Below are 23,073 nucleotides of genomic sequence, written 5' to 3'. Positions count from 1 at the left end.
TTTACTCCAGCAATAACATGCGACATGATAAAAGCATTTAGGGTTGTACTCATAGACTTCCTGAATCCAGTTTGATATTTCGAATACATGTCATTCGCCCTGATTACTTTCTCCAATTCATTTAAGAGAAGGATAGAAAAGATCTTAGCCTCAGAATCAATTAACGATATTGGACGATAATTTTCTGGGAGAGATGGATCACCCTTTTTAAAAATAGGTACTATATTGGCGGTTAGCCAAGAGGGTGGAACTTCCCCAGATTTAATAATAGAATCAAACTTAAGATTTATGATGTCAGCCCACAACACGGGATCTGCCTTATAAAGACAGGGGGGAAGGCCATCAGGTCCTGCGGCTTTTGAATAAGTCAACCTGGAGATTGCCCATATAATATCGTTGCAATCCCAGTTCAGCCTTGGGATATTAGAATATTCGAGAGAAACATCAGGGACAAAGTGAAATTTGCAAGGTAGTTGGTATTTAGCCTTTATAAAAGTTTGCCAAATGTGCTCAGGAATACAATTTAACGAGAACGTTGCCACGCGTCTGTTATCAGCTTTCAGAGTGCGCCAGATTATTCGTGTGTCATGAGCTAAAATGGCACGAATTAATGTACAATTTGCATCGTTATAATTTGAAATACGAGCAGATCTCAAGTTATGTTTATAGGCTAATAGTATTCCATTCCTCCTTGTCTTACTAACTTCACTGCCCAAGTTGCCTTTCTTTAAATATCTCAATGCCCTGTTCTTCTCCCTTTTTAATAATTTACATGTGTGATCATATGGATGTGCATGTTGCACATTGCTTTGTATATTGCCGAATCGTTCAAGAGCAGTTGCAACTATATCTGGATAATGCATACACAATGTATAATCATAATTTCCCCCTGCACTTCTGATCCTCTCAATCTCTGAGGAGATATGTGTAACAACAAGGTTACATATTCCTTGGTTCCATCTGATGGAATGGAAAGGACGATCTATTTCAACCACTGCCAGGGTTATATTAGGTATAAGCGAATTACATTTTAGTTGAAAAAAGGTAGAAAGTTGTGCATGATCGCCTATCTCAATCCGTCCTATTTCTAGGGGTGCCATGTGCATAAACAGATTATGAGATACAAATATATAATCTATCATTGATTGCATTGTTCCTCTTGACCATGTATTACCAAGATTCATGTCGTTTCTGACCATTAAGTCCATGTCCCACTCTGTGAGGAGTTCTCTAAGTTTGCCTCCTCTACTACGTGAAAGAGTGGATGATTTAAATTTATGGATCACAGTCAAATCTCTACAATCACAATTAAAGTCACCGCCTATAATGATTTCACAAGTGCGGTATCTGGTAGATATATCTAATAAACATGCATCTAATTCGTCTAACATTTCATCAACTGAGAGGGCAGCTGGATTCCAATATAAGGAAATTATCATAAGAGATGAGTACCTAAATGAGGGTATTACAAGATGAATCGCCAATATACTGACAGATTCCCAAGCTAATTCTGATTGAGCCTGCAAGGAAATCTTGACTCCAACCAACAAACCCCCAGATGGACGACCTAACAAAGATCTCCTTGCAGGTGATGTAAAAGTTAAGTATCCAGGAATCACAAATGGGTCAGTTTTCATCGTTTCTTGTATCATTATTATATTAGGTTGTTCTGAATAGGTTAGAGCAGAGTGCCATTTCATCAGGTTTACAAACCCACAAGAATTCCATGATATAATTTGCATGCGCGTATCAATGCATAGCTATTTCGCCGGGAACGGGGGATTCGGACATAAGATTGCCGAAAGCATAGGTTCCAACCATGGTAGACCTTTTGTATTGGCTGCAAGTTTCAAAATTTCCAGCATTCCTCCCTCCAACCCTGCTTCAGATTGCACACAAGGACCACCTGCAGCTTGAATTTTTTCAATACCCTTGCCTGGTGTTTCTAGAAATATTAAAGCCTCCGACTCACAATCAAAAGTAAACAACGTCAGACCCTCCTTTTTTATTTCCTCACGATTAAACCATATAAATTTCATTATAGCTTCAGAGGCAAGATAACAAATAGCCCTGTGATTATTTGTACTTGCCAGAGAAACCCTTGTAATATCCTCAGATTTGATTATTCTCAATTGAGGTATTTTTGAGAATACGGAGAATGTATAGGATCGATTAATGCGATTATCCGCCAATATCTTTGCATCCCCCTCAAATCCAATGATGCACTGAGTTGCCAGTTCACTTCGATGAGGCCTAGTAGCAGGTGTACTTTTTTCTGTGTTCATTAAAGATACAACCTGTGGAATTGTCGTAGAAACCGCACAGGGATTTGGCTCAGGTGAAAATGTACTCCCACTAACAGGTAAATCGTAATCCCTATTTGAGTTAGAGATGTTAATTTGATTCTCAGGTAGGGACTTACTCATTGCAGGACTATGGATGGAGATGTGGCTCGGGGCAAAAAGGGTATTCACGTTGTTTAGTTCATTTGTTGATAAATTCCCAAAATGCGTCGTAAAAGGTACTTCAGAGGTCTCCACTTTTTTCCCCCGGCCATTTACCATCACTACATTTTCCTTTTTATCCGGTAAGCAATTATCCGACATTATTGCATCGGCACATCTTACGTTCATTTTGTTACCATTTCCAATTCCTACTCCTGATTCTCTTATATTACTCAGTCTATGTGCATTATTTACATGTGTTTGGATATTCAAGGCACTAATGCATATCTCACTATATGATTTCCTCAGAGGTATTTTTAGGGGGACACTAATTCCTCCGTCCTGATGCTTAATCTGATTTTTTGACGTGCAGCATCTACCTACTGAGGGGAAATATTCATTTAAGGTGATTTTTGGTGAGTTTTGAATGATGCAGTCCGAGTTAGGCTTTACATTTCCCTTTCCCTGTATTAAGTGGACCTTTGGAATAATCGTAGCTGCGTCTTGATGTATCACAGCTTTAGAAGTTAGGGTTTTCTGAGTGTTCAATTTTGCCAATTGTGTAGTATAGGTTTTGTTCTTTCCCATATTCGTATGCACATCCACCTTCAATAATTCAGAGGTGCCAAGGCTTTCACCCTCTTTTTCTACACTTGGTTCAGTAGCAGGTGTAAGGGCATCCTGACTCACTTTGAACAACTGATCCAATTGTGTAGTATAAGTTTTGTTCTTTCTCGTATTCTTATGCACATCTACCTTCAATAATGCAGATGTGCCAAGGCTTCCACCCTCTTTTTCTACACTTGGTTCAGTTGCAGGTGTGAGGGAATCCTGACTCTCTTTGGACAGCTGATCCAAGTCAATGATCTCCTCATCTGCAATTTCTAGGATAGAAGTAGATTTTATGCACTTCTCCTCCCTCCTTCTTTTCGCAAGTCTTTTCACAGCACGCATATGCATCCTTCTAGCCCGACGAGACATAAAAGTTGAGGTTACCTCAGTGTGCAAATTTTCAATTTCTGCTTCTTTTTGCTTCTCAATTTCATCCAACAAAACTGAAGGACTATCAGGCTGGTCTAATGTCAACACTTGGGGAATAGGACTACGCAGCATATCGCAAGGCTGTGGTTTATTAAGTAGTTGTGAAGCTATTGTATTATTTAATGCAATTATCGAAGCCTTAATCTCACTCAAATCGTTCTCACAGGAGCACTTCAATATCTCTGATGATACCCCATATATTTGCCCGGAGTTGTTACGTTCTGGGTGATCAGGGAGCGAACATTGCGTGCTTCTCTCATGACAATCATTTGTAACCACTCTAGGTCTTTGTCCACCTATTTCATATTGCAAATATCTCATAGTATCAATTGCAGTTATAAAGCCCTCAATTTTATCCATCTTGGAACAAAGAAAATGCATAGTTGCCTTTAATTCCCTTAGTTCCAAGTGGGTAAGTTCGTGGCCCTTATCCAGAAGATCTAATATTTTTGTGATCACAGGAAGGGGACTAGGAGATTGAAATTCGGCACTTCCCTTGTCGGATGTGCTACCCTCAGGATCGTCATTTATAGACCTTCTATGGGCTTTGATTTGCTCAGGGGAATACGATAAAGCATGTGAAATCACTTCAGTGCCTCCGTCACCCATTATTTCGTTATGAGTTTGCACAATACGATTTCTAGAGGTGGAGTTAAAAATCCCCTTATTAGAAGGCCTATAGACAAGTGGGGTCATCATATCAATAGATTGATTAACTTGTTCATCTAGTTCACCCATTTTCCTCATAATATTTCTAAACGGGTCTTCATTCAAAGTGCAAGGTAATAATGGGGTTATGCAGCTCGCCAAGCCCACCCTAGCAACATTATTAGCTTCCTCTTTTATAAAATTGCAGATATTAGCAGTTGGGTTAGCATGAATCTGAGCGAAGTAGGTAGTTTGTGCTGGAATATCAATACTATTTAAGTTATCATCTTTAGCTTCCACAGCTAAAGTATTGGTAACCAATAGTTCATTATCAGGAATACTGCTTTTATGACCTAGGAAGTCATTGTTGGTTTCAGTACAAGCTTTTAGTATTGCTTCTGTACACCGCCCACTACGCAATCCATTAGCCATAGTTAATTTTAATATAAAAACAGAAATCACAACCTACTAAATAAAAGTTAGTATGGACCTGTAAAAGGTAGGGACTAATCCAACTTTACACCTATGATTAAAGAGAAATATGAATTAGAACATTAGATGATGACAAGCATCTAGCACTTTATATAAAAATGTCATCAATGTAACCACACTTTCGCTCCTCAGCGCATATAAAAGTTAAAAAATCCTTAAATTCTGACAATATATCAATGGGTTCACTACTTTCCACATAGAATTGAGCATAAACACTTTTAAAAGTAGAACCTCCGCGGTTGACAGTAATTAATCTAGTCCCAGCGATCTACCTTCTTTGAACGCCGCCAAACAGCCGCACAACAGCTAATGGCCTTTTCACCGTCGGGCTTAACGCCGCTCAGGCGGCTCGAGCGCAGTTTTCTGCTTGCGGCCAGTCACGTGATCACACACGTGGTCCGGATGACTCCGCCCCCTCCAGGAAGCAGTCCGAGCCAGGCAAGAGCAACGCTCGCAGTGCCTGGATCCTGGCAGATACAATGCCGGTTTAGATGCAGTACTTCGCTGCTCACACGCTCCTAGGTCCAAAAGAAATGCGCCGCTCAGGCGGCTCGAGCGCAGTTTTCTGCTCGCGGCCAGTCACGTGATCACACACATGGTCCGGATGACTCCGCCCCCTCCAGGAAGCAGTCCGGGCCAGGCAAGAGCAACGCTCGCAGTGCCTGGATCCTGGCAGATACAATGCCGGTTTAGATGCAGTACTTCGCTGCTCACACGCTCCTAGGTCCAAAAGAAATGCCTCCACTGAGGCAAGCATTGCCTATTGACGATCAGATGGCTTTTAATGTAATCCTGAATAGGGCTGCAGACCATTTCCAAATTGCCACGTAGGAAGCTGTTCAAGACACTGACTTTGTTGAGGACATTCTGAAGGAGAAACCCCCTACAAGTCAGGCAATCTCCTTGTTAAATGTCATCAAGAAACGCTTTGCACTTTCTTTGCTGTCCCCTTCCCTTAAAAGGGCTGTCAACCCTCGGGTGGAGAAACTGTTTCAACCCTCTCCTTCTGACCCGTTGTACATCCAAGGACATGCCACTCCAGACTCCCTGGTTGTCACTACCACCAGAAAGAGGGGTGGGGTACCACTATCTACTGCAGAAGCACCACCCGACAAAGACTGCAAAAAATGGTACGCCCTTGGCAAAAGCATCACCACTTCGGCAGCATATTCAACAAGAATTGCTAATAATTCAACCCTTCTTCTGAGTTATAGTGGAACCTGCTTCAGAAAGGTCTCCAAGAAGTCCCTGAACCGGTGCGATCACGTCTACTGACGATTGTCTCGGAAGGGAAACGGGTGATCCACAACATTAAAAAAAAAACATTGGATGCAGCAGAGACGGCTTAAGAACTCGGGGATTAAGCCAGAGACGCAGGCCTCCTTAATAAACAAACCGGTGGAAGACACAAATTTGTTTGGCAAGGCTGTGGATGATGCCTTGGAGACGGCGAAGAAAGAGCATGAGACTCTTGAGTCTCTTAATCGGATCACTGCTAGACCTTATCAACAATGGGGAGGAACCACTTTCCGTTCCTTTCGGTGCCAGTCTTTTTCCTGATCTCCACACACCCAGTATGGCTAGGCCGGTACGATGGCACAGCGAGTAGAGCGCTCGCTTTGACATCTATGCAGAGCCTGGTGCAGGTTCGAATCCCGGCATGGTCAAACTCAGCCTTTAATGCTTCCGAGGGCGAAATATGAGCACCACACACTGTGGGTAATAAGCAGCACGCAGATACCTGAGGGTTTGTAGCACTATATAAATGCTAAATTATTATTATTATTAGGAGGTACCTTATGGTCCTCCGCACAAGGCACAGCTGGCACCAGCCAATACCAGCAGAGGGGACAACGAAGAGGCAAAGATAGGGGTATAAACTCCACCCCAAGAAGCTCCCCAGCCTCTGCTCCCAAATGATTCGCCAGGCCGGGTCCCCTCCCATGCTTCACCAGTCGGGGGACGTTTAACATCTTTTTTTCAAGCATAGAATTGGGTTGTTTCAGACCAGTGGGTGCTCAAGACCGTCGCCCACGGTTGTATCGATTTCCACCGGCCACCTCAATACCATCCACCAAACACAGATGCCTATCGCCAGCACACCTGCAGATTCTGCTGGAAGAGGTGCAGATCCTTCAAGAAAAGGGCACCATCAAAGTCGTCCCCATTAATCGGGTAAACAACGGTATTTATTAATTGTACCTCTTTGTACCCAAAAAGGATCTCACCATGCGCCCTGTGTTAGACTTGCGCCCAGCGAACAAATTTGTCAACCACAAAAATTCAGAATGACAACTTTGCAGGAAGTAATCCCCCTTTTGACGCAGGGGGATTACATGGCAACACTAGATATGAAAGTTGAATACTTTCATATTTTAATGTTGCCAGCGCACAGAAAGTACCTAAGGTTCATGATCGAGAAAAAGCACTATCAGTTCAAGGTTCTCCCCTTTGGCATTGCCTCAGCCCCAAGGGTGTTTACGAAGGTAGTGGCGGTAGTAGCGGCTCACCTGCGCAGGCAGTCCATTCCAGCCCATCCTTACCTCAACGACTGGCTAATAACAGGGGATTCGTACGGAACATGCCTATCAAATACCCAGAAGACAGTAGATCTCCTCTTCAGTCTGGGATTCTCGATCAATGAGAAAAAGTCCAGCCTAGACCCCAGCCAGTCAAGTGATTTCTGGGTGCTCTAATTCGGGCCAAAAACAGGCTAGTCTCCCCCCCCCCCCCCAACGAGAGGGTTCAAAACATGCTGTTCCAGATCCCTCACTATGTAGCAAATCGTGAGGTGACAGTACGCACAGCCATGCGACTGTTAGGGACACATGTTTGCGCATGAAACCCATGCAAGAGTGGCTCTCAAGCCAATGGTGTCAGGCCAGCAGACAATGGGACGATCTAGTGGTTGTCTCGGCAGCCCTCCTTCTCTCTCTGCAGAGGTGGTCAAGGGAAAACCTCTTGCAGGGGAAGACCTTCACCACCCCTGCAGTAGAAGCCACTCTCACCACAGGCGCATCTGTGACTGGCTGGGGGCTCACCTCCTTCATCAGACGGCTCACAGCATTTGGGCCCCTACAGTAGCATCCAACCACATAAACCTTTTGAAACTGCTAGCAGTGTTCAAGGACCTGAATGTCTTTCAAACACACCTCTAGGGAAAGATGGTCCTAGTCCTCATGGACAGTACCATGGCCAAGTTTTTCCTGAACAAGCAAGGGGGCACACACTCTCCAAACTGTCACAGAACATATGGAAATGAGCTCTCAAATACAAGATGTTCCTCCTGTCACAACAGGTTCCCGGGGAACTCGACCTTGCGGATGTGCTCAGCAGATACTTCCCACTACCTGTAGAGTTCGAATGGCAATTACACAAAGACATTGTTCTAAACGTCTTCGCAGACTGGGGCTTCCCAGAGATCGGCTTGTTCGCAACTCTGGAGAACACACAATTCCCAGATTACACCTTCAGGTACCTTCAGAACCTCTCCAAGGAGAACGGTCTTTGGATAAAATGGTCAGGGAAATGTGTCTAGTTTGCCCCCCCCACCCCCCGGATCGCCCCTCCTCCTGATTCCACTATTCAACAAAACGCACAAGATGCACCAGTGCACAAGATGCATCAGGAACCAGTCACGATGATTCTGGTGGGCCCGCCAACCCTGGTTCTCTTATCTCATGGCAATGTCAGTCTCACCTGCGAGGAAGCTGCTATACCCGTACAACATGCTGCCACAAGGGGTAGACACTTCATCCATGCCCGTAAACTCTCAATTTAGCAGCCTGGCTCCTGAGGTCCTAGAGTTCGGACACCTCTAACTTTTTCAAAGATGCATGGACATACTTGGAGAAGCACGAAAACCTAACACCAGACATTGCTACTCCAACAAATGGAAACACTTTGTCGTCTGGTGCAATACCAAGAGCACCAATCCTATTGACCGGTCACCAACACATATTGCCCTGTACCTGATTCACCTACTAGATTCAGGCCTGGTTTTCATTTCCTTAAAGGTCCACTTAGCTGCACTTTCAGCTTACACCACGTCCCAGAAAAAGGTTTAATCGTGGAAAATTCCAGTGATCAAGGCTTTTATGGAAGGGGTTAAAAGACTTCATCCCCCTATCTCCAACCCAGCTCCCGGATGGGACCGGAAAGTTGTACTGATTAGAATAATGGGACCTCCCTTTTGAACCTATGCACAAGGCTAGCCTTAAAGCACTCACTTACAAGACCACCTTCCTGGTGGCAGTTAGATCAATAAGGAGAGTTAGTGAACTGCAGGCACTTTTAGTTCAAGACCCATGTGTCACGATTCACAAGGATAAGGTGGTCCTGCGCACTCACCCACAGTTTGCACCTACATTTATTTCAAAGTTTCATGTGAACCAGTCAATAGAACTACCCACCATTTTCCAGAACCCCCACTAACGTGGCAGAAAGAAGTCTCCACACACTTGATGTGAGGAGACCAGTGATATATTATCTGGAGAAAACAAAACCACTTCAAGACAAACCAGTTTTTCGTTTCAGTGGCAGCTGGTAGAGAAAGGGACCCTGTCTCTAAATTAGCCATTTCAAAGTGGATCGTCAACTGCATCACACTATGCTACACTCTTGCCAAGAGAGATGTGCACTTCAAGCCTAGAGCAACCTCTACTTGGGGCACTAGGGATTCCATAGCATTCATTGCAAATGTTCCTCTTGAGTCAATTTGTAAAGCAGCAACCTCAAGTTCTGTACACACCTTTACACAACACAACTGCCTAGATACACACTCTAGGTCTGACTCTCAAGTGGGACAAGTGGTGCTAAGACATCTCTTTGCTACTGTTCCTGCAAACATCCCACCACCTTCTCTGGGTACTGCTTGCTAGTCTATGCACAGCATGTGATTCTAAACAGGTTAACAAGCATCAGAAGACATGCATTACTTACCGTAATAGCATTTCTGATGATTGTATCTGCTTAGCTTCACATGCACCCACCCTTCTTCCCCTCTTGGAGTAGAAGGAACATAGACATCTTACACTTCTCTCTCTCTGTACTCGCTCACCGTAGTCATAAGGCTCCCTCATGGCCGAAAAAACACAATCGGTGTGACCTCGACGCGTGAGGGATTTTGTGTACGCTACACGTCACGTTGGGGATAGTGTTACAGGCACGCCCATGTCGACGTCCCATTTCGATTCTCGAAAGAAACATGCAATACTCTGCGATTACCACTAGATGTCAAACTATATGCACATCATGTGAATCTAAGCAGATACAATCATCAGAAATGCTATTACGGTAAGTAATGCACGATATATATATTTCTGCAAGAGAAGTCATTGCATGTTCTGGAATCAGTTTTTGAGCACAAATGCATTATTTTGTATTGGGTTATATGGTCCTGGTCCTCCTGTGATTGCAAAGTGGGATCTCGAGTAGTCAGGACCAGTATGTTTGAATGGGTGTTATGATGAGTCACAGGATCTCATCTTTGAGGCTAGGGAGGTGAGCCTGCTATCCAACAATCCCTCTAGGGGGTGGCGGTCAGCGTTGCCTCACAGGGAGAGACTCCCCTCTTGAGGACAAGGACTCCCGTTCTGTCCAGAAACACCCTATAACCTCTCCTGAGGAGCTAACTATAACATCAAAGAATCAAAACATTCTCTCAAAACCAGTCACTATTTGCTACTGTAATGTTATCAGTAATCAACCTTCACCAACCACTCATACTATGAAGAAGAGGAATGGGAGAACCATGAAGTGTAATTAGTGGTTGGCAGCCAACCACACTGAGACGAAGAAGATAGGGCAAAGCATGACGAATGCACCATGGAAAGAGATAAATGACTGTGGGCCTACGCTTGGGAGGGCCCAACACTTCCTCCATAAAAACCAAGGAAGGACCAATGGAAAGAGATCTCGTTCCAGGAGCCCGGGAGATTCGAATCTGAGCTGAGGAAGCAGTCTGCAAATGCAAAGCTGCCTGTTGTGGAGCAGGCGAACCAGATCGAGGGAAGAGAGAAGCATTCGGGAGGCACAAGCCCAAACTGGACACCCGAGGAAGGCCTGGAGGTAGGCGGTGGCGTGACCCAGACAGGGTGGACCGAGTTGTCCAGGAACAATGCTGATACTGTACCATGAATGGCTTAGCTGGGCCACAGAAGGAAGAAGAGGAAGTCCATGCAGGTTATGTCGGATGGGCAAACCTGATCCTGCGGGAAGAACGAGTGACGCCTGCCCTCTATGACAGAGGTAACGAAAACAGCAGGAGACCAGGGTGGGTGAGGGGGGGCGGAGAAGTGGCACAAATTGAATAAAGATTTCCAAGGGACCAATCATACTCGTGCCAGTACCAGTGAATGGTGTAAAGATAACAAAGGCTACCAAGTGTGAGAACCCAGAGGGTATCTCACACACTAGTCCCCTGGGATATCTCTCAGGTGGCCAGGGCATGCCCATCGCCTTTGGATCCAGACCCTGGGGATGGACCAGTGCGGGAGGATCACCTGAGTGAGAGGTCTTCGGGGACTGGGGGTGAGGCAACCCATGGCGAGATGCAGTATTCCCCCCTCTTTTGTTCATCTTATCCATCCTATTTTTTTAGGATCTTCTGAAGTCCCAACCCCCCCTCCCTTTTTTATTTTTACACAAACACTGGGCCAAGGAAGGAGGGTGACTGAGAGCAACCAGACAGACCAACTCTCTCACATCGTATTGGACATGTCCCGTTAATCGAGTCAGGCAAAGTTAGGCACTTTAAGTGCATACACCTGGTACCAATTGGCTCTCCTCACATGAATAAAAGGCAACACCTAAAGACACAATTTGAGCAAGTCGGAACATGAGTTCAAGCAGAACTTCCGGGACAAAGGCACACCTTCTGGAGAAAAGCAACGGACCAAGGGGCGAGAGCAGCAGGTCGAAAACATCAGGAGATCCCTACTGGATGTCATTTCCTCCGATAGGCCGCAAAAGACACGTGGAGAAGGCCGAATCTCACAAGTGAAGATTGCATTGTGTTTCAAGGAAGCCATCGACATTCCCGGCTGAACGGCAGAGTTTGGGGAGGCGAGGCCAAGCCTGTGGTATTTACCTTGACTCGTAAATTGGAAATGGCAAAAAAGAGACGCATACAGCTGGTGAGTTGGCAAGCGACCTAAGAGACCAGTGTGTGTTAAAGCGAATGTGTGTGTTAAAGCGAATGAAGTGGCAACATTATATGAAAAGCAAGTGAAGGCTGCACGCGTGTGAATGCGACGTGAAGAAAGGCAGACCTGTGAGTGAACTTTGAAACAAGGACAGCTGTGAGATCAGCGATACTAAGTAACAAAGTGGTCCGGCGAAAGGAAGTAACCCACTCGAAAGTCTACGTGAAAGTTGCATTGTTTGGAATAATAAAAGGGATGAACAGAAAAAGTGAAGTAAACAAGAGTAAACGTGAACTTTGAGTCAATGTGGTCCTTCGGTGGTCTGAAAGAAAACCACGCACATTCAAAAGTCTTCGATGTCTGAAAGTGGTCTGAACCTGACATAGGGAGAGACAAAGTATAAAAAGCTTGGGGAAGGGAGGCCCTTGCAAGTTTGTGTTGAAGTTTGATGTGAGAGGTCTGAGCCCGACAGAGGGGGACATAAGTGAACTGAGGGGTGAAAGGTCTGAGTCTGGCAGAAGTGGGACCTTTGAACTTTGTGTTGAACTAAAAGACTTTAACGCGGAAGGCCAGGCGGGCCTCGATCCACGTTTTGGAACTGTTTATAGTGTTGGAAACCGAGCCAGAGTGTGTCATCCTGCCTAAAGGGACAGCCTTACTACGTGAGATCTAACGTGGGGAGAAGAGCTGGTTCAACCACATTTATTCTTTTGAACACTGATTTTTCTTTTGCATGCATTTCTCCTCTTCACTTTTTGTACAAGAGATAGGGCAGGCATTAGGTTTTGTTAGCATAGGCCATTTTGATTTGACAGACTCCACTAGGACTGTCCGTTTGATGGTAGAGACCACTCCCATCTTAGCTATAGGGCAAAGTCGGAGTTTCTCCAGTCCCAACATTTTCAATAAAGGTTTTACAAATTGTATGCATTGTGTCTGTGTCATACTTGTGATACCATGCCTGCCCTACACAAGGGAGTGACCAAACTCATCCCAGTCCCAGTAGTTGGAAAGAGGAAGCCCCGGGGGAACAAGAGCCCCATTGAAGAATTAAAGGAACTTGTTCAAAGAGCCACCAAAGGCCATCCCATGAAAGACTTGTTGAGGCTATAAAAGCCTATCCAGGAGACGGGAGTCATTCTTCTGGACCCCTCATTTTTTTGAGTGCCTTATTTGAACAGGGGTAGGCACAGAATAGTGTAGTTTGGGATGTAGGACAGTTTGTTACTTTGGACACTCACTGACGACAAGCACCCGAGTTAGATTTGCGTTAGGTACTATTAGGGATAGATAGGCCTTTTCCTTTATTATTTAAATAAAACTGATTGCTAAAATGTCACCAGTGATTGTCTCCTTCTTCTGACCTACCACAATGACTGGGATACACTGCTGAATGCACAGTTGGAGTGTTTTCCCAGGGTGTAGCCGGGAACCCTTGAATGTGGTGGCTATCCCATATTGACAGGACACTAAATGTTTGAATTGTGCAGTGTAACTGTTCCGAATCAGGATATGCACTCGGCTCACAAGAACTGTATAAAAATAGGTGTACCAGCACGTTACCTTAGTTTATGCAAGTTAAAGGCTCTGTATCCGCTATGAATCTACAATCTGACAGCAAAAGATTACTGGGCTCAACACACACCAGATCACTCACCACATGACCAGAGGGTGCCCCACTGCTGCTCCCTTGATCCTGTGGGCACAGCTGGGTGCAGATTTCTGAAAAAAATAGAAAACAAGGAATTTTTGAGTGTTCCCATATGACAATGACATGACATGTCATAGGATTGTCATTCCCGGTTCTTCCTCCTTCGAGATTAGATTTAGCTCCAGCGTCATCGAGATACCATAATAGAACATACGGCTCGACAAGTGAACTTTTGTAAGTTCCATTAAAATCTTTAAGGATACATCCGTAGCAAAAATAAATATGGGAACACTCACAAGTTCCTTGTTTTCAATTTTGTTTCTGAAAACTGCATACTGGTTGAAATAATTCCAAGTAGACAAACTCAGACGTCCTAAATTACACTGTATGGACAACAGGTGGGTTAAGTGGGTGATTCCTTAAGTATATTACATGAGTCATCACCTTTACAAACCAGCTGGGTAACACTAGCTCTGTTAAAACAAAGAAGTTTTTTTTTTTTTTTAAATGTATGTTTGTAGATCATTAAATCTACCATTGGGGAATGAAACTGATCTTTCAGCAAAAATAATCTATGTCTTGAAGATGGCCCTAAATTTGCACAAGTGATCACCCCAGACAAGGGTGGTATACATCCAAGGGCCGAAACATATCTCGACCTCTAAAGGGAATCTAATGCTTTTTTCCTATGTCTTACATGCATGATCTATTGATTGTTATGCTCCAAGAACAATCAAGTTGAACAATCAGTACCCCAAGATTGTATTAGTTCATGTTGAATGAATGATGATCGAAGGATCAAATGTTAAATGTTTTTTTAATATGATTTTATGATAAATAATTAAAGAGAATTTTGTTTTGCAGTAAAAGCTGTTGGCTCTAAATCCAACTCTACCCAGGTGACCCCTCTACCCACTAATAGGGTAGACCACTTTCCTCCGACCCTGGTGTCCATAAAGGATCTCTAGAGAGGGGTAGTCAGTCTGTCCTTTGCTTCTATTCAGTATACTCTCCCTTTCAAACAGACTTGACCCCCCCCCCCCCCCCCCCCCCCCTGTAACCAAACATTTTTGGGAGTACCCAATCTGATATTCACAACTGGGTACAAGACTGGTTCCTTGGAATAACACTTTTTGGACCCCATGCAGCCCTTTTTATTTCTTGAAAAACAAATCTCCTGTAAAGGACTGTCAAAAGGTAGGATCTGTGCTCTTCGACTGTCCAGAATGGCAACACACCTTTTTTGAAACGCGTGTGCGATCAGCTGTACTTCTTTAAATAACAAGACTGCAATCCGTGCTACCAAAGTAGCTGCATTATATCCCAGGTATCTGCTTCCTTTTCCTTCACTCCAGGGACATCACCTAAGGTTCTTGCAAAGTCCTTTCTGGTGGGAGGTTGGGGGGCATGGAGGGCACATACCTTGCGCCGCCTCCCCAAAATCACGGATTTGACAACTTTTTACTATAACTGAATTTCCACTTGGCTTTTTCTCATTGAATAACATTGACACATTAGAAGTCATTTGGCACAATCTGAGCGCAACCACATCTTGTCAACGCAATAATTTAAAAGCTCCACTTTTCCATAACTATTGAGCTTTCATATTGACTTTCTAAAAGCCTGCGACCTAAGTTTGGATTGACCTTTCTGGACCCATAAATGTAGGGTCTTTGGACGTATCCCATGAATGATTACCAGTGAGGGCTTTTTTGTTTCACAGTTGGTGGGCACAGACCACCTTATGGTTCCTAAGGGATGCTCTGGGTTTGACATAAAGTGTGACTTTTTGGATGTTTGGAAATCAATGTTTAAAGTTATTTGGGGAACTCGTGCATGCACTAAATGTGCCATAAATATGGCTCCACTATGTGCTGATGAAAATATCTGAATGTTGTGCAGAGAGGTTGCTACAAATCCTTTGGTTAGACTCCAACTACACTCTGCCTGTGCTCATTTGTAGGTATGAGGGAACAGGCCGGTCCTTGTCACTTAAACTGATTCAACAGCTAAGACAACAGAGCGCCCAAAGCCAAGTCAGCATGACTGCAGAAAACAAGTCGACGACCACCACAAAACTGTCATCAGGTACTCTGTTGTAAACTCCTTACTCCCAGAAATGTCACACTAGCATCTGCAGCCAATCCACTGTCTTGTATTCTCCTTTCTCAATTCCCTTTCCCTACCCAATTCACCCTATGTTTTCCCCTAATCTCGGCACTTCATATATCACATCACCATGTCTCTCCTTTCCTGCTCTCCAACTTATCATGCTTGCACTCTTTACCACTACTTTATGCCCCATCTAAGCACATTTTCCTCCTGCATATATTGCTCCGCAACACACTCTCTCATGCGTGCCTACTCTCTCACACAATCCCTCCGTGTCATTTTTCTTTGTCGCCTCCCACCTTGTTAAGACTAACTTCTAAAATCGGCCCCTGTGGGGAAGATTTTAGGCAGCCACCCTAATTATGGTAAATAGTCAAGACACTGAGAGGTTAGCCAAAACCCAATCAAGGAAGAGTGGAAGAGCAGTCAAGGCTTAGTCTCAGGAAAAGTGTCAGAGGTGGTCTATGGCTTCAATGAGTCCACACAGAACACCACCAATAATTTGTTAGTCAGTAAGTATCAAAAATATCATTATGTATTAGGCCTTTTCTGAACACACTAAGCATAATAAAATCACAGGTAAGTAATGTAACCAAAAACCTTATATAGCATATGTATATATTCACCCTTAGAAATAAGATTGCATATTCATTCAATACCAGTATTCCAAAGGTGAGTAATTCAATGCAAGAAAAACAGTTAAATTAGTTAGAATAATCACAAATCCAGTCCCCTTGGTCTTGTGTAGTCCAGCCCTGAGATGCACAGAGCCTTGTTCCCAAAAAGTCAAAATGTATGTATTCCAGAATTGATGCAGTGGGCTGTGGTGGTGATTGGAAAATTCATTAAATCAAGGTAAGAATTTACTTTAAGTTAGGCAAGTACCCCACTCTATCCTGTTGCAAAGGTAAGCCCTAGGACAGGATCCTTAGCACACGTTCAACGACCAAAGGCCAGGCCAGAGAGAGTTTAGTGTTGAGGACTCTACCCAATGTTACTCTTTGAGAGACATGGGTGCCAGAAACGGGTATGTTCACTTACTTTTCCCTGACTTTGATTCTTCCAGGTGACATTGCAAGTCTTGTGGAATTCTCTGGGACTCAAATCTTCTGTCCTGGGCTCAGTTAACAAGAGAAGATGGGTTCTGGGTGCAGAGGTCACTTTTCATGTCGGGAGCTGGTCGTGGTTCTCACGAGACGTTTCTAGGCAACTTCTTGTAGAAGACCTCGAAATGAAGAAAAGATGCAGACCTCGGCGAAGCAGACCCTTTAGGACACCTCATGGGATTGCAGCAGGATGGTTCCAGCAGAGGTCACCATGGTCAGGTGATCGTCCAACAGTGAACACAGAAGTAGCATCAGCTCAGCTTCCCTTGTTGTGAGAAGGGCTTAAAATCACACAAAAGCATCTCCAGCCCAGCCTTCCTTGAAGATAGGAAGTTGACATACCAGCAGCAGGCGACTAATGGCAAATGCTGAAGATCTTGTAAGTCCCAGTTTCTTCTCGGAACAACGATGGCTGCAGCAAAGTAATCCACCGGATGGTCCAGGGACACTTCCGAAGACTTCCAAGGCGTGCAAAGAAGACCAACCCCTGGAGTCGATGGTGGTTAGTTTCAAGAGTTGTTCTTGGGCCGTCGGCGGCCTCTCTTCTTCGTAGGAATCTTGGCCCCAATGATGAGGGCTACACTAAGCTCTCAAGCCAGGTCTCATAAAGGCCACAGTCATGTATGGCACACACTTTTTTCCATGCTTATCAGGTAAAAACAGCTTTGAGGTGGAGTTTCACTGGGTTTATAATCCCAGATCAAAATTTGGTTCATGCATTGAACAAGACATTGTTCTCTATTCACAAAATGACTGCAGAAGCCTGCTGCCTTCTAAAATAATACAAAGAGTTGCTACCAGCCAGTGAGTAATGGAAGACCAAACAGGGTGACTTGCTTGGGAAAACTGTGACGCATATTGTTATGTCATCTCCTGGGGGGGATGAGGGCCCTGCCTTCTCCCCGAGGAGACGCCATAACAATAAGTCAGTAACCGCAGCATATCGAATAACCAGGTAAGATTCAGACCAACATTGGAAACTTATTGACTAGTTGACACTTTATCACTAATTCTGTAAGCAGTAGCACTTAATACCAACAAAGTCACGATAGGGACACGTCCACTCAGCCAACTGAATGCAGCGCACTCGCACGTATTGACTAGAACCAAAACACACTGAACACTAACTCCAATGACAGTCAATCTCAATACAGCAGCACGCAATAATAACTCTGTTAGAACAGGGACACGTCCCCACTATTCACTGAATGCAGTACACGCAAAAGTTTAGAATGGAACCGACTTAGTTTACGGCCTGATAGATCAACCACTAATACGAGGATTAGACCGCATAAAGACCCGGCCTGAAATCCTCTAAAAAACGCACTGAGCACACACGGATTGAATCAGCATGTATTTAGCTCCTTGACCGCCGCAGCATTCACGATCCGGGGACTCTTACAACCAAGCTAAACAAGGTATGATAATCGTACTAAACGACCATCCCCGATTTTAAAATGACTCCTGGGACCATGGAATTGTACAAAATATACAAGAATAGGGACCAATGGGATCAAGCGCATTTCAAATGGAAGTCAATCTATTCTTTAAATCAACAGGAATAAGGAATAACCCAACAAGGACCCAACCAAGGGCGCTCTACTTGGGTTAACTGAACCCCACCAATACTGAACAAAGAAGCTAGCAAAATTGCCTTTGCAATAATTGTAGAAATCAATCATCACATTCTTACCTATTTAATCAGAAAGGTAAGCAATGTTTAAGTAATTTGAATTCCAACATTGATAAAATGTCAAGCTACAATAACGATGTAGCTATCAAAATGGATTCCAACCATAGTTTACTCTTTCCCCTTCTACCATTATAGCTACACAGGAAACTCCTCCATTCAGCAATAAAAAAAACTTAAATAAGAGGAATATTTTTGCCTGTAAAATGACTGCAAAATGAATCAAATATGCAAGGACAAATGTATTGTCTCACAATTGATTATTGAATAATTTGTATCACTTATGCCTTGAAAAAGCCAGAGAAAGGGTGAAACGCTTGCAAGTGCCTCCAGGTAGAGATTGTTGGCGCCACTGTAGAGCATTACAATACAAATATTGGCAGCACTGTACAGCATTACAATACAAACATTAATGTTGGGATAAAGGTTTTATGCAACTATGAATAAAATACAATAAAACCAGAAAAACAATGAGATCACATCTAGAATCATGTACTTGACAATTCACCGATCCAAATGCGCACAGGCCACTTTGACTGGTTGGTGGATACCAGTATCTATGTAGCTGTGCAGCAACTGGATAATTCCCTAACAAACCTAAACAGAAACTCGCAAAACTTCATTACACGGGTAGAGCGCACTAAAACTAATTTACTCCCCCATTTCGTCAGCAAAGCGCTGTAGAAGACTCATAGTTGGGGCACAAGGCTCCAACTCTTAACTATACAAGTATGTTGCTAGCAATGGCTGAGCAGCCAGGCTTATCTACGAAGGGCGAAGGGCCTTGGGTATCTACAAAGACTTCACGGCACACCTATAGTCAAGAATTCACTAATACACAGTAGATGTATACAAATATGGTTATTTATTATAAACACTAAGGCAACTAACACAATATTAGAATCACAGGTAAGTAAACCTATTCACATTTATACAGTAAGCCATTTAAACATTACTCAAGGCAATAGTAGACTTTAGATGAATACAGGTAAGTAGTCAGAGTAGCAATTCATTCTTTTACCAGCACTCTGGTAAGCAACACAAATACTGGTAAGTACTTTTAGGCAGCCTATACTTTATTAAGTCCAGCCCTATCTGGGGATGAGAGTCTGTCATTTGGGACACTGGGCGACCAGGGCTGTTGACGGCAGAACAAAGAAAGGCAGATGCTGTCAATAGCAGGAATCTTCAACATTGCAAGTAAGTAAAATGTTTAGTTAAAAGATGGTTCAGCGAGGTCAGGTAGACCCCCTGAAGGATTGTAGACCAGTGTCCTTAGGCCTGAGAGAAAAAGGTTGGGTTGCCTACCGCAGTGTGTCTCAGAAAGCTAAGGAGGATTCCAATTCAACACAGCAAGCATCCAGGTAAGTACCTAGGAGCGGGACAGTACCTTTTCATGAAGAAAGAAGACGGTGTCACCGTCGGGCCCCCAGGTGATGCGACAGCTCCTGTTTGGATTCTTTGCCTGGAGACTGAAAAAAAAGAAACTTTTGGTGGGAGCAGACCTTCAGCTTCTTTGGATGTGACGCCCAGCAGACGATCTTCACGATACTGGCTTGTTGGGACTTGAAACAGGCTTTCTTTCAGCAACGGTTGTCACACGGCAGGCTTCTCTCTTGCTCGGTCCCTGACTTGGAAGGGGAGATGTCTCAGAGCGGAAGAGAGTCACTATAGGTCCAGCAGGATACCCACAGATTTTCAGCTGAAACCTCACTTCAGGAGATGATGCACAGCAAATTGGTCCCGGTCCGAAGGTATTGGGGAATTGCAGCCCAGGACGGTCGCACCTCTTCGAGGCACGGCTCAAAATGCAGGTTGTTTCGAGACCGGTCAGGCCCACTAGTCCAGGGGAGGAAGTTGTCTTTTTCGGATCTTCCCTGTCAATTCCCTGTCAATTAGAAGAGGAGGGTGGCGCAGCAATGGCCCCTCAGCAGTCACTGGTGGTCGATGCATGTGGCTGCAGACATCGTCCTTCCTCGGATTCTTCTTTACATCCGTCGAGACTCTCGTTCTGCTCCAGGACCCTCGCCTTTATGGTGGAACCCATCAATCACCAGTCAGAACTGGATTCAAGCAGACATACTGGAGGACAAAGACCTGCAGAATTTGGTGCACTCCCAGCTTCCTGTACTCCCAGACTTGCTGGCGCCCTCGGGGGATAAGGGGGCTTCCCAATGGGAGCAAAAGAGTGAGCGGGACCTCCCCCAGCCAGCATGGGAGAAGAAGGCTCAAGAAAGGACAAGTCATCAAGAGTTGGTGAAAAAAAGACTGCACCGTTTTAGTACAATGGTGATCCCTGAGTCCCTTACTGCAGCTGCAACAGCAGCATGCGTTTAAGTTTCACTACAAATCAGTAGAAAATATCCACTGCCACTAGCCACTCAGATTAACTTGTCACTGTAACTATAAAGTTACAAGAGAAGTGGAAAAAGGGATACTTTCTGTCCCCTCAGTACTCCACATAAGGTAGGGTGTGCCGATTCCACAAAATAAAATGCAAGGTAGGATACAAAGTATCCCCCTAGCCTTGAAAACAATAGTTAGCCAAAATAAAATAAAAAGAGCAGCTCAAAGAGCGCCCAGCAACACTGCACAGAAAGTGCCATGCGCTGTAATAATAAATTGCAGATGCCTTAAAAGGTGGAGGAAAGTGTTGCTCCAAAAAGATGCAACCAAAAGGGTTGAAAAAGGTTCCGAAAGAAAGAGAAAAAGACTGAGTGACTGGGGGAAAAGGTTCTCACTCAGATTTTAGGTTCCTCTGCGATCCCTGCACCCTTATAACCCTAGCAACACACGTATGAATTAGGTTGGTTTCCCGGGTTTTCTTTGTTTTAAGTCCATTTCTATTTCTTGGCTCATCTTTGAATTTTCAATGTCTTGCAGCTCGAACATTGCACGAGGTGTCGCTTCATGAGTCAATCCGATATGCTCCTGGAGATGCAGTGGAGAAGTGGCTCAACGAACTCTTGTGCTTGGATTGCCTGAACATTACAAGAATCATCTCTGGCTGCCCTTTGCCAGAGACTTGCGATCTGTATCCTCCTTGAGTACTGTTTCAGGAGGGAGGCTGTTTTTGTGTGTTAAATGTCACACTTAATGACTGTGCTGTTTGGTGTTTCAATGCAACCTTGTTCAAAGTAACCTGCAGTACTGTAGTGTATTACACTGGAAAAGGGCTAGTTTGTGATTATTTAAAGTGAAAGTCCAGACCCCAACATTTCACGACCCACGTGCATATTAATTTATTGTCAGACTTGCAAGTGAACTTCATTGTGTTTTTGAATCTTCTTAGGTTGTTTCACTAAAACATTGTGGTGGCAACCATATGAGTAACCTGCTGGTTGCTGATTAATAATTTTGTGGCCATGCTACCGTTAGAATATGGTAATGTTTATTCTTGCATGCACAAAGGTTAAGGTTAATAGGGAGGTTGGTAGGGGGAGGGAGGCATAACAGACAGTTAATTGCCTACTTTGCCGGACAGAGCCTATGAACCCAACCAAAGAAAGGTCTCAATAAGGAAGGGTTGGCCTGTCTGGCAGAACTCTGTGGTTACAGGGGGGGGTAACGCCCAATGTCAAGGCGGTGGGTCGGTTTAGGACGTTTTGCCGCATGCAAAAGTTCCCATGGTCAAAAACTCCTAAAAATGCTACCACCAAAGGTTCAAACCTTTAGTGGTAGCATTATAGGTAAGTATAAAAAAGAAAAGACTGCGGGGGTGTCCCCTGCAACACCCCGCTCACTATACTGTGTGGTATAGTGAGCGGGGTGTTGCGGGGGACATCCCTGCAACACACCTGCAAACAAAAACAAAAAAAATCAGGGGCCGCGGGGGAAACCCCTGCAGCCCCCGTAGTATGTAAGTGTGTTCGCATGAGAAAAGTGCAAACTTTTGGTGGTTCGCACCTTTCTCATGCGAACGATTTACCTGTAGTAATTTCAGCCGCGGGAAAATCACTTGGATTCGGTGGGTCTACCCCTCTTCCTGTATTCTTGCTCTGGGATGACTGATCTTCCTGGCTCGATCTCTTCAAACTAATACCCATTTTCTCTTAACCCAAATCCTAGGGTCAGGGTCCCATCCATGGATCTATACAGTCATCCAACAACTGGACAACTAGACGGACACTGCAAGCACAGAGAGACTGCGAGGAAACTCTGGTCAGGGGCTGGCAGGCTTGCCACTTGGTGGTGGTGTAAGACCGTATCTAGGCATGCTCCTCTTCAAGGTAGGGGGCAGCTGCTGTGGGCAACAAGGTTCCTGGACCACAAGTTGAGTATCTGCCTAGTCTCAATCTTCAACTTGAGGCGGTGTCCAGTGCAGCGAAGATAGCTCTAAAATTGGAAGTCAGCCACCAGGATGCTCCTGGAGCACTTACAGGACATGAGACTGGTTAAGTCCACTAGAAGAGGAAGGCACTGACAAAAGTTTTCCCTGGTTGCTGGAGATTAAGCAGAGGAACCCTGGTGGCTGGCTTTGGCAATGCCGATTCCCTCATATGCAGTCCTATGGCTCTTCTTGGCGATACCTTCTCTTCGGAATCTTGGTTCCTGTGTACAACCTTCAGGTTGGCTCTAGACCTTATCCACTTATCCTAAAATCAGGGATGGGGGGCTGTCCTCAGCCTACCAATGGGAAAGATCTGCACCATTCAAACAGGTAATGGTTGTCAAATTATGGAAAACCAGCTATCCTACATCTGCTCAGCAATAGACATGCCCTGTGAGAAATATGAGCAGGCAG

General features: G+C 44.5%; 1 protein-coding gene across 3 annotated transcripts in view; it reads left to right on the top strand.

The window, feature by feature from the left end:
- The window catches only part of NAT10 (N-acetyltransferase 10), a 722,602-nt gene that overhangs the window by 270,502 nt on the left and 429,027 nt on the right, over window positions 1-23,073 (top strand). For all 3 annotated transcript variants that reach the window (XM_069623384.1, XM_069623382.1, XM_069623383.1), the window contains exons 13-14: window positions 15,385-15,509; window positions 21,213-21,363. In XM_069623384.1, coding sequence (XP_069479485.1) covers window positions 15,385-15,509; window positions 21,213-21,363 — 276 coding nt within the window. The remainder of the gene's footprint in view (window positions 1-15,384; window positions 15,510-21,212; window positions 21,364-23,073) is intronic.

This window comes from Ambystoma mexicanum, chromosome 11, assembly GCF_040938575.1.
Source record: "Ambystoma mexicanum isolate Mex_15411 chromosome 11, UKY_AmexF1_1, whole genome shotgun sequence".
Classification (NCBI taxonomy): domain Eukaryota; kingdom Metazoa; phylum Chordata; class Amphibia; order Caudata; family Ambystomatidae; genus Ambystoma; species Ambystoma mexicanum.
This window is presented reverse-complemented; position numbering and strand designations above follow the sequence as displayed.